The sequence below is a fragment of the Anabrus simplex genome, chromosome 12, assembly GCF_040414725.1.
Source record: "Anabrus simplex isolate iqAnaSimp1 chromosome 12, ASM4041472v1, whole genome shotgun sequence".
Lineage (NCBI taxonomy): Eukaryota > Metazoa > Arthropoda > Insecta > Orthoptera > Tettigoniidae > Anabrus > Anabrus simplex.
In genome coordinates this window covers 56,107,971-56,127,348 of record NC_090276.1, presented here as the reverse complement: position 1 = coordinate 56,127,348, position 19,378 = coordinate 56,107,971, and the positions used below count along the sequence as shown (strand labels likewise).

At 40.9% G+C, this 19,378-nt stretch overlaps 1 protein-coding gene across 2 annotated transcripts in view; it reads right to left on the bottom strand.

Annotated features, from left to right (window-relative positions):
- The window catches only part of LOC136876209 (cell growth regulator with RING finger domain protein 1), a 464,094-nt gene that overhangs the window by 15,374 nt on the left and 429,342 nt on the right, over window positions 1–19,378 (bottom strand). For both annotated transcript variants that reach the window (XM_068229884.1, XM_068229885.1), the window contains exon 3: window positions 8,467–8,638. In XM_068229884.1, coding sequence (XP_068085985.1) covers window positions 8,467–8,638 — 172 coding nt within the window. The remainder of the gene's footprint in view (window positions 1–8,466; window positions 8,639–19,378) is intronic.

The following is a 19,378-nucleotide window of genomic DNA, read 5'->3' as shown; positions in this document are numbered from 1 at the left end:
TCGAGGGATAAGTTTGTACTTCACATACCAGTATAACGGCAATTTACGGCCAAAATATGTAGGCCTATGTATCACACGGTGTGGTTTTCAGTGATGATGTTTATTGTTTAAAAGGGCCTAACAGCTAGGACATCGGCCCCTAATGGTACGAGGTGCAATGAAATCAAACGATAATTAAAACTTCAAAATGTTTCCAGTGAGTAAAATATAAAACGTAAGGTAAGGGTGTAATCTGCCCGAAGGCAGGTCCGAACCTCCGCAGAGGTGTGCCTGAGCCGGAGTTTACGTACGGCAGGGTGGCCAGTTCCTTTCCGCTCCTCCATTCCCTCCACCAACCCATCCAAATCTTGACCACGCCCAATGTTGCTTAACTTCGGAGATCTCAAGGGGTGCGGTGTTTCAACACGGCTACGGCCCTTGGAATGATGAAAAAATGACCATGAATCCAAAACAATCAGTGGATCCAATTCACAATGCCGTATTTTCTGCGATGATGCTTATTGTCCAGACGGGTCCAAAATCCAGGTCACCGACCCCTCATATTAGTATCTACTAATCACTGGTAAAGTAGAACAATGATGCTCCTCCCATAGTGTTACTAATCACAGGTAATGCAGACCCATGGTATGTCACGCGTAATGGCATCACTCGCCCATTCTGAATACAGGGGAACCGACACATTCCAGTGCCGATTGCCTGGCCCCCCGCTTCGGTGGGATACGCACGATGCTACTGACCACAGGCAACGCCCCGGCCCGTCATGTTCATGACTGCTCCTAGGCTCCTCACGTTTTAGTACTAATCACAAAGTAGTCTCATGGTCTACTCTCACGACAGGCACGGGATATCGTGGGTGTATTCTTCGTCTGCGTCGCCTACCCACAGGGGGCTGTGTGTTTGGTTAGCGAGAGCTATTTTATTTCGTTCAAGTCCGCCGGAGAGCCGGTTAGGACCCCTCTCCCCTAATCGCCACGTGGGATGCGCCAAGTGAGAGTATATATATCTATCACCTCTCCCCCAGCTACGACAGCGTAGTAGGTTCGTGGGATGCATTTCCTGTCACCAACTCCACGATAGACGACATGCACATGATTGGCATGACATGGGGTTTTATTGACACCAACATAAAGCTTCACTAACAGTGCCTTTTCTGGTAAAGTGAACATGCCTTGATTGCAGACGCATCTGCCGTCCTCCTTCACGGCGGCTCCTTTTATACCGTACAGGACCTCATGCGGCATCACTGACGTGTTGCTGTCCAGCGCCATCTGTTGGCCTGTTTGTGCACTCGTTGCTGGTGTCCATAAAACCACACCTCATGCCAGCGCCATCTGTTGGTCATTTTGTGTACATTATTTATTTACATTTTATGGCCAACATAGGACCACTCCACTCAAGTACACACAGAAAATTTAGCTTTTCTATGCTTCCAATATTTCTTCATCCTCTCAGATGCCGACATCCTTTCTTCAGTTTAGAACACACTACCTGTTACCCCTTTATTAATTGTGATTTGTAATTTCACATGCGAGTCGTTAAGAATCTTAATTTTGTCTGTTTTGTTCTTGAGATCATTTAGTGTTATCTGAAGTTCATTAATATCATCTTTAATTTCAGTGATCCATTTAATCCTTGTATTGCTATTCCATAATTTTTCTACTAATTGTAGTTTCCGGTGTTATAATAATAATAATAATAATAATAATAATAATAATAATAATACCGAAGATATTCGCAGTTGTTACAGTTTTAAGTTGGCAGATTTCAGTCTTGCTGAAATACGTTAGTCAGTCTCGTGTCGGTAGATTTACTGGCACGTAAAAGAACTCGTGCGGGACAAAACTGCGCCACCACGGCGTCTCCGCAAACCGTCAAAGTAGTTATTGGGTCGTAAAGTCAATAACATTATTTATTACCAACTTCCAAATACAACCTGTGACAAAGTTTGGTGAATGAAGTCAGAACGGCAACACTGGCGACACGCAACGCTACACATGTGTAGCAGCAGGTTTTGACCACCTACTTCCAACGTTGTTCAGTTTTTCATGGTGTGTGTGCCGTGTAAGACCTGTTTGACACAGTGCGTGTTTAGTGCGTTGGACCCGAACTGCGAACAGGAACACGAACGACCGAAAGATCAATGTATAGTTTTGTTGTAAGCTTGGCAGGACACCGAAAGAAACGCATGCGATACTGGTACGTGTTTATGATGATCAAGCATTGCCCTTGAAGTGTGTGTACGAGTGGTTCGCCCGTTTTCAAGGAGGCCGGGAAAGTGTTTCTGACAACCCCCGTAGCGGAAGACCGGCGACCGCCGTCAGTGACGAAAACATTGAGAAGGTGAGGACATTCATCACGAACGATCGGCGATTAACTGTGCGCATGGTAGCGGATGAACTGCAGATTAACCTTGAATCCGTGCGACAAATCGTTACCCAGAAGTTAGGGAAGAGGCAAACGTGTTCTCGTCTTGTGCCACATCACTTGACTGACGATCAGAAGCAGACACGTTTAGAGGCTTCACAGGATTTTGTCGAAACGGCGGATGCGACACCAAATTTCTTGAACTGTATTGTCACTGAGGATGAAACTCGGTGTCTCAGGTACGATCCTGAAACGAAACGGCAAAGCATGGAATGGCGTTCTCCGGGATCGCCTCGTCGGAAAAAGGTCAGAGCCGAAAAGTCACGCATCAAACTCGCTTTGAAAGGAAAGAGATTTGACGATATTCCTGACATCCAACGAAACGTGACGAGGCATTCGAACACCATCGCAAAGGAAGCCTTCTTGCAAAGTTTCCAGGATAATTTCGAAGAACAGTAAGATGACTGTCGTGCATTGTTCATGTATGTTGATAGTGCAAGACCATTCACTGCACTTTATTGTCATAGGTTGTATCTCCGAAAATACTTGTTCCATTTAAAACCTGTACACGACAACTAGTTATAGAATCTACAATTTGCGACCAGTGTTATGTCTCATACGTTTTTACCGCACAGGCTATGGTAACACACATGTATTAACCAATTTAGAGTTTTAGTACATCAGTGCCGAACATCGCTGACTTAATATTGTTCATTTTGTCATGATAAGGACCTTAAATAGCGATGACTGTCGCTGTTATCATGACTGCATTGATCATGAAGTTAAGGTAACCATCGAAATGAGACGGGAAGTTATTATTATTATTATTATTATTATTATTATTATTATTATCTTCAAATAGATCGCAATTAGGAAATATATCGGTAGCAATCATCACTTACAGTAGTCTAATGATGGAGTAAATGCGAAGAAAAAGTAACCGGAGGTAAGGTAGTTATGAAAGGATGTGGAAATTAAAAGACTCCCTTGACTTCGATCCGGAAGAAAATTAAATCCTGAACAACAATGCCACTCATTCTCTCTATTTATTTCCGGCTGCTACTCATTTTCGCAGGATGGCTTTACTGTTTTAATTCAACGAACTCGTGAATAACGGTTTCGAATAGAACCATGTTGTTTCGGTAGTAAGGGGTTACAACGCCAACTAACTTGACTAGTCTAGCTCGCTCTTCCGTAATGTAACTTCTAGGGGCTTCCACTAGGCTGGACCCCTAATGCTTATGCAGATCTCATAGCAACACTGTTGTCCGGGCTTGTAACATCAGGGCTCTAGTTTCAAAAGTTAACCGTACGTTAACTTAATTATCACTGAATACAGAGCAGAGACACCTCACAACAGATTAGAAAGTAACTCGCACCTCTTCTTAGGGCTCTACAGTCTCAACTAGCTCCCCTGTTCTTGGTAGCTGGTGCAAACTCACTGGATGAAGTGTGAACATTCATCAGTACTCCTGGGGGATGGGGGGGGGTGGGGGGAGGCTTGCTGCACCAGATGCGTGTGATCAATACAACAGCCGCAACGAGCACAGATTATTCAAATAGCCTGAAAACTATTTCACTGATACAAATTGGCGGTAGCATGTCACTTTAGTTACGGCCGCAGGATTCTTAGGGTTTCGTAGACTTACTTATTAAACTGTTTTCGCTGTTTCAATGTCTATTACGCCCTTTTCGTCTCATTTCTTTTATTCCTCAATCAGTTTTCTCGTTTCACCTCTTACTTTTGCACGGTTTTTGCCGAATCCTAATCAAATCTTTCTTCTGCATTATTAAATTCGTTATTCTATACAACTGACCACGATGTATTTGCAACGCCACGCAGAGCGTCATCTTGTGACAGAGTATGCGTGTGACGTTACATATCTAGCACAAATACTGTCTTACTTTGAAGCGCTATTTCATGAAAATTACGTTCCAGATTTTCTTTTTTTCAACAGCTACGTGTACTTAACGAGGATAAAGTAAATTCTACCCGAATGCTAAAAGAGTCTTGAAATTTTGCTTTCCACGTACCTGCTGTCCAGGTATGTAATTGTACGTTAAAATATTTCCCTCTGAAACAATATTTACCATGCCTTAAGAGAATAACAATAATATTGGTTGTACTTGGCATTAACTACTGGAGCGGTTTTTGGAGACGTCCTAGAAAGAGATTCTTTAACGTGTCGATTGTTACTTGTCTCTCGTCTTAGAACATACATCTGTTGTGCCGGTATGCCCCCAACGAGCTGTCAAAACCTCTCAACAGGCCATTACAGCGGCCTTCTGTTTGCTATTCGGAATGTTATGATTCCATTTGCGTGAGATTCTTCCAACATTCATTTATTGTCCAGAAAGCTGGCTTGGGGCAAGCTACTTCCTTATCTTCCCACGTGACTGGTTCCAGTCAGAGTACCGCCTTCTGTTTGAGGTCATCTGTTCCGTCTTGCTGTTATTAAGGGGAAATCCCTCGATATTATTTCTCGTTAGGACAGCCTGAGGGCCAGCCCGTTACTGGGACAAATAAGTCACCAAACAGTCGAGATTTGAACCATAAAGGGCATTGCAACCCAGGTCCGTAACGAATGTGCCTGCCTGCCATCATAAAAATTCGGTCCCCCTCAAAACCTATCAATAAATTAATATAATTACAGCAGGTGGACATAATGCAATGTATTGTCAAGTAATGTGAACAAAGGGATTACTCGATATTGTATAGTTATTATTAAATAATGTGTAACAGTTTAGTTTAGTTTCCAGGTTGAACACGGTTCAATCTGGAAAATAAACTGAGTAATTCTACACACCGTAGAAGCTTCACCTCTAAGATAATGTGTAAAAGGTGGTTCAACAATGGCTGAACTGCCAACCTTGCATCACTTCGGTGTTCGTACGTAACTTTAATTCGTGTCATTTTTCAGTAACTACAGAACTACACTCTGTAACAGATACAGAAGTGTCGGTTATAATAATTTATTCGATTACAACACATAAAAATATACCAACAAAATTACATCAAAAACTGTTCAAATAAAGTTTCAAAAATATGAAACCATACAATTTATAACCGTATTATTAATATCGCGCAAAAAGAGCTCGTTCAGCCAGTGTCAGGTGGTGGTGGCGATTATTGTTTTAAGAGGAAGTACAACTAGGCAACCATCCTCTATATAACACTAATCAGAGAAAAAATAGGGGTCCGACATTTCGAAAAATGAAGGTATCGGCCAAAGAAAGACAAGGGCCACGAAGGGCGTGAAAATGAAAGACTCCCTAGCCCTCGCAAACCTAATAGCGTCGGGGTCGGAAAAGAACAAGAGTTGACCAAGGGAGGTCGGATAGGATAGATGAAAGTGAGGAGCCTGGCACAAGTAAGTGGAAGAAATGCCAGGACTCAGCTGAGGGCCCCGTGGTCGCCAACCCACGCTCCATAGTTCAGAGGCCCCTTTTGGTCGCCTCTTACGACAGGCAGGGGATACCGTGGGTGTTATTCTATCGCCCCCACCCACAGGGGGATCAGCCAGTGTCATCGTAGTGTAACTGCTTTGGCGTGATCCCTCAGCTCGGAGGTCTGTATTCGAACCCCTCCCATGGCGCAGTTTTATTCTTCCACTGGTGTTCTCACCTACAGATTTAGCAACACCGCCGCGCAAAGCCCACTTGAATTCGCCCGCGAAGCGATCTGATTCAGCAGCTGATAAAATGACGATGTTCGAGATATCCAATTATTTCTTTCAAATTATTTATAAACATATCAGTCTGCAGTTATAAGAAAGGAGTGAGGCAATGTTGCAGTTTGTACCTCCCTCCTTGTCAGTGTTTATATATCTGAGAAGCTGAGGTATTATGCCGCCTTCGGGTCGGTCATGGTATAGCAACGCACTCCTACCTACTGAACGACTTGCGGCGATCATCTCGGAGTGCGTGGACCTGGCCGGTCTGCGTCGTAGTCTACAACTCCCGAATGCCATTTCCCTCATCTTACGAGATGACGAGCAGTCAGCAGACCTCGTCATCCGTTTTATGAGGGATATTGGCCTTCTTGATCGTAACAGTGTATTTTGTATTAGGATATTTTTGTTAACTACTCTTTTAGTTCGTGTTTGCGTATTTTAATGTGTGTATTTTAACGTCTAACTTGAATGATACATATCTCTGTACTTCAAGGCTATGCCTTATTCCATTGTAATATATATTTTCTATAATTTTATTAGAAAATAAGGCATTGCGAATTAGATCCAGTGATTGAGATTAAAATAATCATTTATCGTCATCATTTATTATAAATTCTAGTCAGTGGATATATTTTAAAATTTTAATTTTCATGTATTTTCGTTATGTGTCGTACCATTAGGGGCTGACGACCTAGCTGCTAGGCGTCTTCAAACAACAACAACAACAACAACAACAATAATAATAATAATAATCAGTGTTTATATAGAACAGGCAGTAAAGGAAATCAAACAGCAATTTGGGAAGGGAATCACAATCCATGGAGAGGAAATCAAAACCCAGACATTTGCTGATGATATTGGGTATTTTATCTGAGAATGCAGAAGATCTGCAGAATGGTATGGACAGGGGTACGAGATGAAAATAAACAAGTCCAAAACAAAAGATTAGGAAATTAAGTCTTGTAGGAAGTAGATGGATATTGTAACTTGAGTAGTAAAATAATTAGCGATCGCAGAAGTAAGGAGGACATAAAATGCAGGCTAGCACAAGCACAATTTAGACCCTGTGACCTAAATTCTTCGCGCAAGTCTCGGAGCTTTTCTAACATACACCATCTTATCCAAAGTATCTGGCGACATCTACAGTGAGTTTCTCTCATCGGTTGGCCGGCAGGCGCGTCCAGCTTATCTGCCTCCCGTTGACTCATCACTTCCCGTTACACAGCGCACTTCGCAGTTCAGGTCCGTGCTTGGAACGTGTATTAAGTGTTGATATGTCGCTCCAACTGTTCTCGAGTTGTGAAGTGTTACTTCGGGGTATCATTCTCATAATGCTCTCACATGTGTGCAAGGTAGAGGAAAAGTTACTTACGTACGAACTGATTGTACAAAAAAAATATCAGAACACTTTTCGTACATTTATGGCTCTGTTCTTTGCACTAAAATAATGTGTGGTTTTTTTTCTGTTTTACATTTGAAGAGCGTTTTGTGCGCAGCGCGATCACTAAGACGTTTTACTAACATCCGTCCTGCCGGTGTGGTTTCAGTCTGGGGTTCTAAATAGGCCATCAGTTTGTTCAGCTGTATTGTTGCCTCTCCACGAGTCATTGTTTCTTCTGATGGAGCGTTGGTTTCAGTTTCGAATTCACCATCAGTGAATTAATAGTGCGTTGCATTAAGAAGAACGTGGGTTCGAATCGCACATCAGCCGTCCTGGGAATGGTTTTCCACGGTTTCCCATTCTAAATTCCAGGCGAACCCCGGGACGGTACCATTGATAGATCGCGGTCGAATTACTTCCAATTCCTGTCGCTAACTATCCTTGGCGGATAAGACATTCAAGAAGAGTTGACGTCGTAAAAAAAAAATACTGTACAAGTAAAAATATTTTTTAAATTATTTTCGTTCCGGATAAACCGGAGATCCGGATTAATGCGGGCCGGATAAACGAGGTTCTTGTGTATACAGATATTGTATGATGATGATTCACAGCACTACAGTGTGAATGTAATTCTGTAATCATATAAATATACTAGGGGTGATGGTTTGGTCCTCCCTGTCAATATATTATTGAGTTTCTGGAGCCCCAACTCCCTTCATCGGCGATTTCTACCTCATAAAGTAAGATTCCCTTTATCTGAAAATATAACATCGTCAAGCTATATATATAACATCGTCAATATATATAACCTTATTTTTAACACACACACGCGTACAATAAACTTTCTTGATAATGTTTGTTATGTAATACGACATAAGAACCACCAGCTGAACTTTTTATAAGTGTTCTATTACGTATATGAACTTAGTCAATACGGACCAACTAAGGACCGAAAATGGTCAAATTCGTCGATCCTGTAATCAGTCAAAAAGATAAGACCTAGGCCAGCCAAGAATTCAGAAGGTATGGTGAAGTAAGGAAGGATACTTGAGCACTGTCCCCCGCTGCTGGTAGTGTCCCTGTAGCAGGCTGTCCTGAGACACTTGGCTCTGTAGAACGCTCCACGGTCGCCAGAGGAAGAGGTGCAGCTCTCTAATCGACACTCCCCAGAACGCTTGGAGGGTGTATGGCACTTGGCTTGAGATCAGGCACTGTAAATCTGAAACAACAGAGAAAAATACATGAGCATTTTGAAGAAAAATCTACAATTACAAATATCACAATGGAAATAACTTTGCTATATAACACTCCCATACAGTAACAAATGAGGTTGTGTGGCCTTCGGAGAGGTCGTGTGTGGTGGTGATAATGAGGTAGGAAGAGGGTGAACGCGGTGCCGGCACATAGCTTACACCCGAGGGGTCTGCTGAAGGCTGAACAGCTTCACATGACTTCACTTGTGGAGAGGTTTGGAATTGGGCCCCAGGCTTTCGGTACGCAATCTACTCATTAGAAATGTGTACCATCATCTCTCCTACCCTACGAGCCAACATTCTGGTGGTGATTTCTTTTTTTCCACTGATGGGGCTGGCAAGGTGTCAGATCACTAAAGACTTGGCGTTTAACCATCATGACCACCAGGCGGGCCTTATTAAAATAATAATAATAATAATAATAATAATAATAATAATAATAATAATAATAATAATAATAATACTTTCTATGGTCACGTGACAAGAATGATCCCTGCGGATCTTCTCCTATTTGTAAGATAAGAAAGCAACAGGGGCCTGGTTTAGTGAGGCAGAAAAAGATCTACAAGAGGCAGGCATCACACATGATAACCTGGAGCCCAACGTACGTAACGAGAAACTTCAAGACCACAAGAGTTTCCAATAAATAAATAAAAAAACCGAAGCTGAAAACAGGGAAGTCGTGGACCGAAGAAAGAAAGGAAGAACACCAACAACAAATGCGGGAGTACTGGGCAAATGTCAAAGCCTGGGGAAGGAGAACAGTTGAAATGACGTGATCCTTAGTTGGCTGAAACGACATGAATGAATAATACGTACTATGGCTTCAGCTATGGCGTGCAGACGTTTTTAGCTGACCCAATTTACGCTGCGTGAGGGCCAACTTGGACGTTGCGTTTTATTCAACCAGGTGGCAGAGAAACGAGGACTCTGATGCGCGATCTGTGGCTGAATTAGTAATTTTATGAGGCAAACAGCCTTTGCTGGCAGGACCTAGTGTTTACAGTGCACTATGTAATATGTAATAGCAACTCTCGCTCGGTGATGAAAGCAACGGGAAACTACCTCACTCCTCATTTCCCTAGTACGCCTCTTCAGTGATGCCTAGGCCGTCTATGACAGCTGATGGCAGAGCTGTTGAGGATCCCACCAGCGGAATCGCTGACGGACTGAACATACATACACATACAAACACCAAATATGTCACCAGAGATCTTAAACATGCCGTAAAAGATGTAAATTCGTATCCTCATCGGGACTCGGGAGGTGCTGCAACTCATTTCAGGCAGCTATTAGCGCTAATCATTACTCTGTCGGTATCGTAGACACGAAATGTCAAATTCATTTTTTCCAATTAACACTGCGGGGTCTGAACCCCAAATCTTGGGATCTAGAGACCGATACTCGTATCACGGATTAAGAGACAGCTATAATAATAATAATAATAATAATAATAATAATAATAATAATAATAATAATTATTATTATTATTATTATTTTGGGAAGACAAGAAGAAACGTTGTGCTAAATAAGTTCACACGCGCTCCGTAGTTAAGCATAACGAATAAAAAAAATACCAAATCTAACCGTTTTGCAGCACACTATAGGTTGTTTGAAAGTTGTTTTGTAGTACAGTAATTGTTTCTTTTCTTCAGTAAAATGTGAATTGTTTTTCGGAGTAATGAAACCTGTCACCGCATGCCACTACAAGGCGCAATATTTCAACACATCCTCGCTGCAAGAACGAAACCTTGAATGCATTGTAGACAAGATATGCTGCGGATAATGCTAAGAACATTTTATAATTAAACAATAAACATTCGTTCTCTGTTCTCCTATTTGTGCTGATTGTTTCATGTAAGAAGTACGACTGAGCAACCGTTTCCTCTCAAGGCTCACGAGAAAGTAAATACTTCTGATTCTTCGAAGAATGAAGGTGAAACAGTAAAAACCTCAAGTCCTTCCTCTACCAATGTATTCAAGTCTTTCTGAAGAGGTGGTGATAATGGGATCTTTTGAGTTATTTCGGACAGCGCAACATTGCTCGAACCGACAACATGCATTCTTAGGCACCATACAGAGTGCACAAATTATGTTAGGTTAAGAAACTAACAATATATTTAGAAACTTTATGGTATCCCCTTGAACTTCTGACTTATCTTCTCGGGTCGTCATATTACAGAAATGTAGCAGAGAAAGAGGGACAAAGGAGTTTAATTTCATTCCTTGTCGCCTACCCGGAAAACTAGAGTGTACCATCACGCACGCGAGTCGTGCGGGTGACCGTCTCTCCAGGATGAGCGCTATACAGCACACGCTCTAACAGCTCTTCAATTTATAGAACTAACACAATGAGGGTCACGGCACAATATATTGCGTCTCGCTTGCATTATTTCTGTGGTTACAACGCCATATAATGCGTGTCGAATTTGCAAGTGCCATATATTTACTCCTCTATGTTCGAGGAATGATTCAAAAATGGAAACTTGTTTAAAAGGACCTAACATCTAGGTCATCGGCCCCTAATGGCACAAAATGATACGAAATGTAAGGACAATTAAAAATCCATAATCCTCCACTGACCAGAATTCAAAACGTGAGGACGAAGAATGAATGGATGGATGGATATGAAGTTAAAACAATCAGTGGATCCGACCCGCAATGCCCTACATTTCCAGAAACTAGCATTAAACAATAGTGTTACTGACCAAGGGACTGCTTCTAAAGCACAATACTGAATCGATGATGCTTGTAGTAGAAACGGGTCCAAAATCCAGGTCATCGGCCCCTCATAATGGTACTTATCACTAGGAAAGTAGAACCATGGTATTTGTCATGTTGCGGTACTCGCGGTATTCCACACATTATGGTACTACTCACAGGTAACTCAATGAGCACATGTAACACAGACCTATGGTGTTTCGCACATTGTGTCCCTATTTACAGGCAACGTAAACCTATGGTGTTCTCCACATAAGTGGACTAACCACAGGGACTCTCACTATCCCGTGGTGTTAATCACATAGTAGGCACTAATCATAGGCAAGGCAGAAACATAGTGTCGCTCATATAGTGGTACGAATCATAGGTACTGTAAAATGCATCCTGAGCACACACTATTGCTACTAGTCACAAACCTATTGAGGACCTAACATAGTGGTACTACGCGCAAATAAAAGCGACCGATGGTGTTCCCTGTGTGGTGGTACTAATTACAAGTAGTATCATGGTTCTAATTCGTCCGGCTCCATGGCTAAATGGTTAGCGTGCTGGCCTTTGGTCACAGGGGTCCCGCGTTCGATTCCTGGCCGGGTAGGGAATTTTAACCATCATTGATTTAATAAAATCACGGGGACTGGGTGTATATGTCGTCATCATTTCGTCATCATGACGCGCAGGTCGCCTAAGGGAGTCAAATCGAAAGACCTGCACCTGGCGAGCCGAACATGTCCTCGAACACTCCCGACACTAAAAGCCATACACCATTTCATTTTTTTAATCCCTTGGTCGCCCCATTTAGTCACCTCTTATGATGGGTGCATTCTTCGTTTGTGCTCCCCACCCACAGGGAGTTGTGTGTTCGGTCCGCGAGAGGTATTTTATTTCCCTGAAGTCCGCCGACAGGCCGGTTAGGACCCCAATATCCGCCACCTGGGACGCGCCACGGGGGAGTATCACCTCTCTCCCGGCTACGCCAGCGTGGTAGAGTCGTGGGCTAGCTGACGACCGTGGCCACTCAAATTCGTGTTGGACTGTGAGAAGGTATTCGAAATGTTTATGAAAGATGGAAGTTAGGGTTCCGACTTTACTAATATCGATGAAGTTGATGACTTTCTTCCTGAAAATATCGTAATCAGGGTGAAGGAATAAGTGGTAGTTACAAAGAAAAATTAAAACCATTTCCTGCAAAGAGGTTAAAAATTTGTATCGTACACAGTTCGTGAAAAATAATTACCCAGGAATTCCTCCTTCAGCCCGACTGCAAGGATGGACTGATGTAACTGTGAAACTAATTCATGTATATTTAGGAATAATTATGCTAATGGGTATTGTAAACAAATTGACTACAGTAGTAGTAGTAGTAGTATTTATACATTCATCATGTCGTTTACATATTTACAGGACTGTTTTATATATACATAACTCTTTTAATAACATTATTACTTGAGAAATATTAATCTTGTAACTAAACCACATATATTACATAAGTAGTAGTATTATTATTAACATATTAATACTTAAAATAAATTGAACTTGTAACTATCTCTTGCACACATTAAATAAATTATTATTATTATTATTATTATTATTATTATTATTATTATTATTATTATTATTATTATTATTATAATACAAAATCACACCAACCTCAACAGAGTCGAGTAGATATCAGTAAAATACCACGTAAGGTGAAACCTTGCGTGTGGTAATTTAGAATATTAATTACATAGTGAGAAATATATTTTAAATGATGCCTGAAATACGAGTATGGGTATGAGTGAATGACGGATATGATCAACAGCACATGGTGGAGCATAGAATAGAAATTGGATATGGTGACGTGATATTCTCATTTAGTTATTTCTTCCATAACAGTTTTATTATCCCTAACAAAGGATTTAAGACACTTCAGACTCATTTTCTGACCTAATGAAGTAGTTTGTAAAGAACCGGGAAGGGCATTAAAGAATTTTGGAATGAAGTACAAGAAATTGCGCTTTGTTATGCTAAGTTTGGGTTTGTATAACATACAACGGTGGTACATCTTACTGCGTGTTGAATACTCATGTTTAATGTTATCAATTATATTTTTGTTTTTGTTAATATATTTGTATATTTCAAGGGCATAGAGCTGTTTTACATTAAATATATTTGCTTCAGCATATAATTGACTACTTGGGTATAATCTTCCTTTCTGATACATTATTCGTAATATAAGGTTTTGAACAACCTGTATTTTACAGAATAATAAGAATAGTGTTCCATCGATCTACTCATCAACACTCGTGCATTTTCTCGGCTCATGACCTCTAATCGCTATACAGCAAATCTACAGTTCACCGAGCTCGATAGCTGCAGTCGCTTAAGTGCGGCCAGTATCCAGTAATCGGGATATAGTGGGTTCGAGCCACACTGTCGGCAACCCTGAAGATGGTTTTCCGTGGTTTCCCATTTTTCCACCAGGCAAATGCCGGGGCTGAACCTTAATTAAGACCACGGCCGCTTCCTTCCAATTTCTAGGCCTTCCCTGTCCTATCGTCGGCATAAGACATATCTGTGTCGGCGCGACGTAAAGCAAAAAAAAAAAAAAAAAAAAAAAAAAAAAAAAAAAAACAATCTACAGTTCTTCGATTTCAGTGACATCAGTTCCCCACCTCAAGATGACAGACTCCTCTAAAAGGCCAGCCCAAAGGAGAACCTAGAGGACCGTATACTAGTGCAGATGCTGTAACAATATACTGTGTCCAGCACCATATTTCAAATAAATAATAATAATAATAATAATAATAATAATAATAATAATAATAATAATAATAATAATAATAATAATAATAATAATAATAATAATGGCACTGTGAAGAGGTGATAATTGTACTAATCATCCTTTCGAATACAGCTGCTATACCTAAAACTGCGGTGGAAGGACTGAATTAGTTTGATGTCAACACCGACATCTACAAGACCATGCGGAAGGCGGTGGTCATTACGACGACTGGAATTGTTCGGAAATTGATGGGTTCAAATTCTACGTAAAAATGTAGTGTAAATTAAGGTTCATTGTGCCTTGATTTCCTAAAAATATGTACAATGAATTGCTTGAATACCATTACCATTAAAGTGTGCAAAATAAATAAATAAATAAATAAATAAATAAATAAATAAATAAATAAATAAATAAATAAATAATAATGACAGATGTCCCCCAAACAAAATTCACCTTAATTGCCTAGCATTTGCTGATGACATTGTTATCCTATTCAAGAACAGACAGGAAGCAATCCAGTCTGTAGAAAATTCCAAGAATTAGCAGTCAAAACAGGACTCCAAATTACAAAGTATATGGAAGGGGCTACATTAGGTTTCAACAGTCAACCGTTAATCACCAAATATGGAAATATCGCTCAAGTAGACATCTTGGTGGAATTATTGAACCAGCAGGGTTAAATCAGCAGGCTAACAAAGGAAGACCTTCAAAATTAAAAAAAAAAAAAACATACAAAACTACTTGGAACACATTCAATAAAAGAAATATATATGTTACCGTGTTTTGGTGGTAGGTAGAGGTGAAAGAAGGTGCGGGCGTGAATGAGTCTCAAACTACGGAATCAAAGTTACTGTAAAATTTAACAAGGTTATATTTTCTTTTCAAAATTAAGTAATAACAAAGAACAGGTACTTAGTAGCCGAAACACAATTTGAAATGTACAATTACAGAGATTACAGAATTCGGGCTTCGAGCCCTGAGTTCACAATTCGTGAGCAACTAGCCCAACTTTCCGATATACAAATTTTAACCAAGGGGCAGAAGACCCCAATCAAACCCTGGAGCACTTGCTCCGAATTACACAGTAAAGCCTCCTCGAGGCATACAAAAATTGAATTCCACAAGCGCAATCTGCTCTCAAAGTGTAAGCCAATCACAGGCCACACCAAACTTCACCTTCAAGCTGTCCTCTAAGGACATATACACAGGGGTAAAATACCCAACCTACTGAGGTCTATTAAATGAAAAAGAAGGTTAATAAAATGACCTCTAAAATAACAATTTGGGAGGAGGCAAACTGGCACTCCTAGTACACTTTGATTAAGACCTACTTGGCACTAGGCCGTTAACACAAGGGCTAATCCCATACTAAAGAGGTGACTTAAGAAGAGAACACTTGTTTTACGTTATTGAAGAATAGGTTGAGAAAACTAAGTTCACCTCACAACAATATGAGTGGGAGCTCGAGAGGGTTAGCACTCTCTATCCCAATATGAAGCTTTAAAAGAGAATATATAAAAGAGTAGTTACATTTAGGAAAAGGTTACATGGTAGAACGCTTAGAACCCGCCCCGAAAGTTAAACTGCTGAGCTAGCAAAGAAAGAAGTTATTAATCGGCCATTACCTTGTGTTGAACGGCTGGAGAAGAAAGAGGCGCTTCCCGCCCCCTGCTATGTACTTAACACACTGAAAGATGGAACAGAAGTGGCCCGGAGACCCAAAAATCAGCAGTTTAAATACTCTCGCGGAAGTTTCTAGGCGTTAGGGGAAAGAAAACACCCTCCCACAAACTCTTTATTGGATAGGACCCCGCAACAGATTCAAGTTGGGGGAAGATACACCAGATTGGTCAGAAATTACTAGAAGAAATTCGGGATTGGATACATTCATAACAAGGGGAAGAAAGGGGTAAATATTGCCAACTTAAACAATGACAGAAAGAAATTTAACAAAGAACAAACTCTTGAAATTAAATTTTCTCCAAAAATATAGTTCTTTGACTCCGCACTAGGTTGCACTATTGTAGATCTTCAGTAGTGTCCTCTAGAAGAGAAAGTTCACACTTCTTACTTCAAGCGAAACAAAAACACATCAAAAGTGACACAGTTCTAAAACTCAAAATTTTCCACATGGTGACATCTTCTGAGAAGGTAGAGAATTAATAGAGTAGATAAAGTTCAGAGTTCCTCCAGCAGAGGAGTTTCAAAAGGCGCACATTTTAAATTAGCGGCGTGGAGGTGTACCACCCGGTACAATATAAAAAGGCAAAATTACGACATTATAACACAATAGTTAAAACAAAAGCACTTTATGCATCTGAAGCTCTTATAATTGGTGAAATCTCAAATAACGATGATAGGAAAACAAAGAGAGAGAAATCCTCAGAAAAATCTTTGGACCAAAATGCGAAATGGAATCTCGATAAAAAGGAAATCACACAAAATCTAATAAGTTATAGAGAAAAATCAGAAATATCATAAAAAAAACGGCGATTACAATTTTATGGTCACTTATATAGAATGGATAATACAAGGCCTTATCAACGAGAAATCAAAACAACTGGCTAAAAGAAATCAGTAAAGACCTAAAGGAAGTAGGTATTAATGAAAAAGCCATTCAAGATAGAATAAAACTCAGAAAGTTAATTCACAAACACAAATTTTTTGTAAAACCCACCCGACTAAATACAGGATGGATTGAGCAACGTAAAAAAGAACACAGCAAGAGGATGAAGAGATATTGGGAAGAGAGGAAGAAAAAGGTAATTTATCATGTACGTTGTGAGATTTTCATTACTTTAATTAACTAGACAATTAGAAATACTATATGCCTACACAGTACAGTATTTTATATTACGGTTTATTTATGCGTGTGGAAAAACCGAATTTGTGGGTCATGTTAGCGCTGACTCTCCAAGGGTTAATGTTTTCTAGTGTCCTGAGGGTGGCAACACTGGTTCAGCGAGTGTCTAAGGAGGAGCACTCAGAATGGTCACTATGACCTAGATTTCAACAGCCCAGTTCTCGCACCTCTGGAGAATTAATTCGTAGAACGGGCCAAGTGGAAACGTACCCAAGATTCACGTGACTGGCGGGGAAAAATCGATGGGTTTCGTGACGATATCTCGTACTAGCAGTTTAACACACAGCGACAAGGTGATGTTTCCGTCACGAGCACGCCTGATTTACATTCCAGATCGACAGACTGATACGGCAGACTCAAGCCAAGCTCCGACTTCCAACCCACTCCTTCCCACAAACAGAAACCCAAAAAAAAAAAAAATCGAGCATGACCCTTCAAAATATTCTTTATAAGGCTCATGGACGTCATAAGTCGTTAAAAATTCACGCTTTTGTATACCACTCCTTTGTGTAGAGGAAGCTTTCCTGAATACAAAAATATACAGGGTGATCCAGAAAGAATGCGACAACGTTATGCGAGAATGCAAACTGATCAATTTTTCAATAGGAGATCCATTTCTGAAAATGCATAATTTGGGCCTCAAAGTTTGATATCCGAGCGTCTTTTGTACAATTTGTAATTCCTCCAACATAAGTGTAATTTAAATGGCAGTAAATATGACTGTATCAATACCACTCCCCCTCAGCTCTCAATTAACATCACATCCGAAAGTAACATAAAAATCTTCAGGAACACTTTCCTCAAGAACCAGTACCTTTTGTTAATTGCCTGTATAAGCTACAACAAAAAAAATGCAAAAAAGTATCGTTTTTACTAATATATATAGTGTATGTACTGATGACTCAAACAACAACAGCTATTTGCTATACGTCGCACCGACACTGATATGTCTTATGGCGACGATGGGATAGGAAAGGCCTAGGAACTGGAAGGAAGCGGCCGTGGCCTTAATTAAGGTACAGCCCCGGCATTTGCCTGGTGTGTAAATGGGAAACCACGGAAAACCATCTTCAGTGCTGCCGACAGTGGGGCTCGAACCCACAATCTCCCGATTACTGGATACTGGCTGCACTTAAGCGACTGCAGCTATCGAGCTCGGTATTAAAATATTAGAATGGTACTAACCACCTCTTGTTTTTCCTCAAAACTTATTTTTCTTTTAATAATGTAAAATACTTTACACTTGTAAATCTTTATTGTAGGTACTAATGTTATCAACTTGTACAGGAAAGAATGACTACTCATAAATGTCTTCTTCCTGGCATTTTGCCGAATTACCTGCGGCCGAATGCCCTTCCTGACGCCAACCCTAAACTATCGCGTGTTTCAGTCGTGGTTTATCGGCGATGTGTTGTATGTTTTTGAAGACGTGTGCTAAAACAAACACACAGTCACCGAGCTACAGGAATTAACCGGCAACGATTAAAATCCCTTGCCCGGTCGGGAATCGAATCCCAGGCCTTGAGAAACGATGGTCAGTACGGTGACCACTGAGCCACGGAGCCGTACTGGAAATCATAAAGTAACATCTTCCGTGCAAATTGTACCGAAAGTTGTGGCAGAAATTGGAATCGTTAAATGTGATTTGTTGCCATTTGCACCCCTGCTGACAAACTGCTGATAAGCACGCATTTTGTCCTAGCTGATGTTTAAAAAAAGGTGAGCAAACAACTGGTTCCTAGATATGTACTGAAGACATTCAGGTTTCACGTCTAGATGCCCATAAATTGACATGGGCCATATAGAGTAACTCAGAAGGAAAGAGCATGTTATTTCTGGTCATCGTGAATAAACCACTTATGAATATGGGGTCGATACTGTTGTATGTCCGGCGCTCTCTTCTCGCTCAGCCAGCCAGCTGCACGCGCGCCTGTGTATCATTCTGCTAGCTTCGACGCGCAGCCCTCAGTGCGCGTGCCTGACCATCGAGTGTAGTATAAATAGGAGCTCCCTTCCTGCTCAATAGCCCACTTGCCCCGGTGTCCAGCTCCAGAATACACCCTACGTCGAGCACGGAGGCTACTCCTCTTGAAAATGTGCTTCGACCAGGTGGACTGAATTTCTGGCAGTACGAGGTTTCACCTCTGGTCACCGCTCCCTTACCTGTTTCCGCTGCCTATGTTCCGTAATTCTCTTACAAGCCATTTTCATTCCCTAACTTATGCAAGCTCCCTTAGTTTCGCTAGGTGGAATTTCTTCAATCAATTGAACTTGCCTTTTAGGAATTCAGGCACTTCAACAAACAAGGACTCTCTTGAACATTTATGTTAGTGTGCCAGATAGTTCTCGACTATCAAC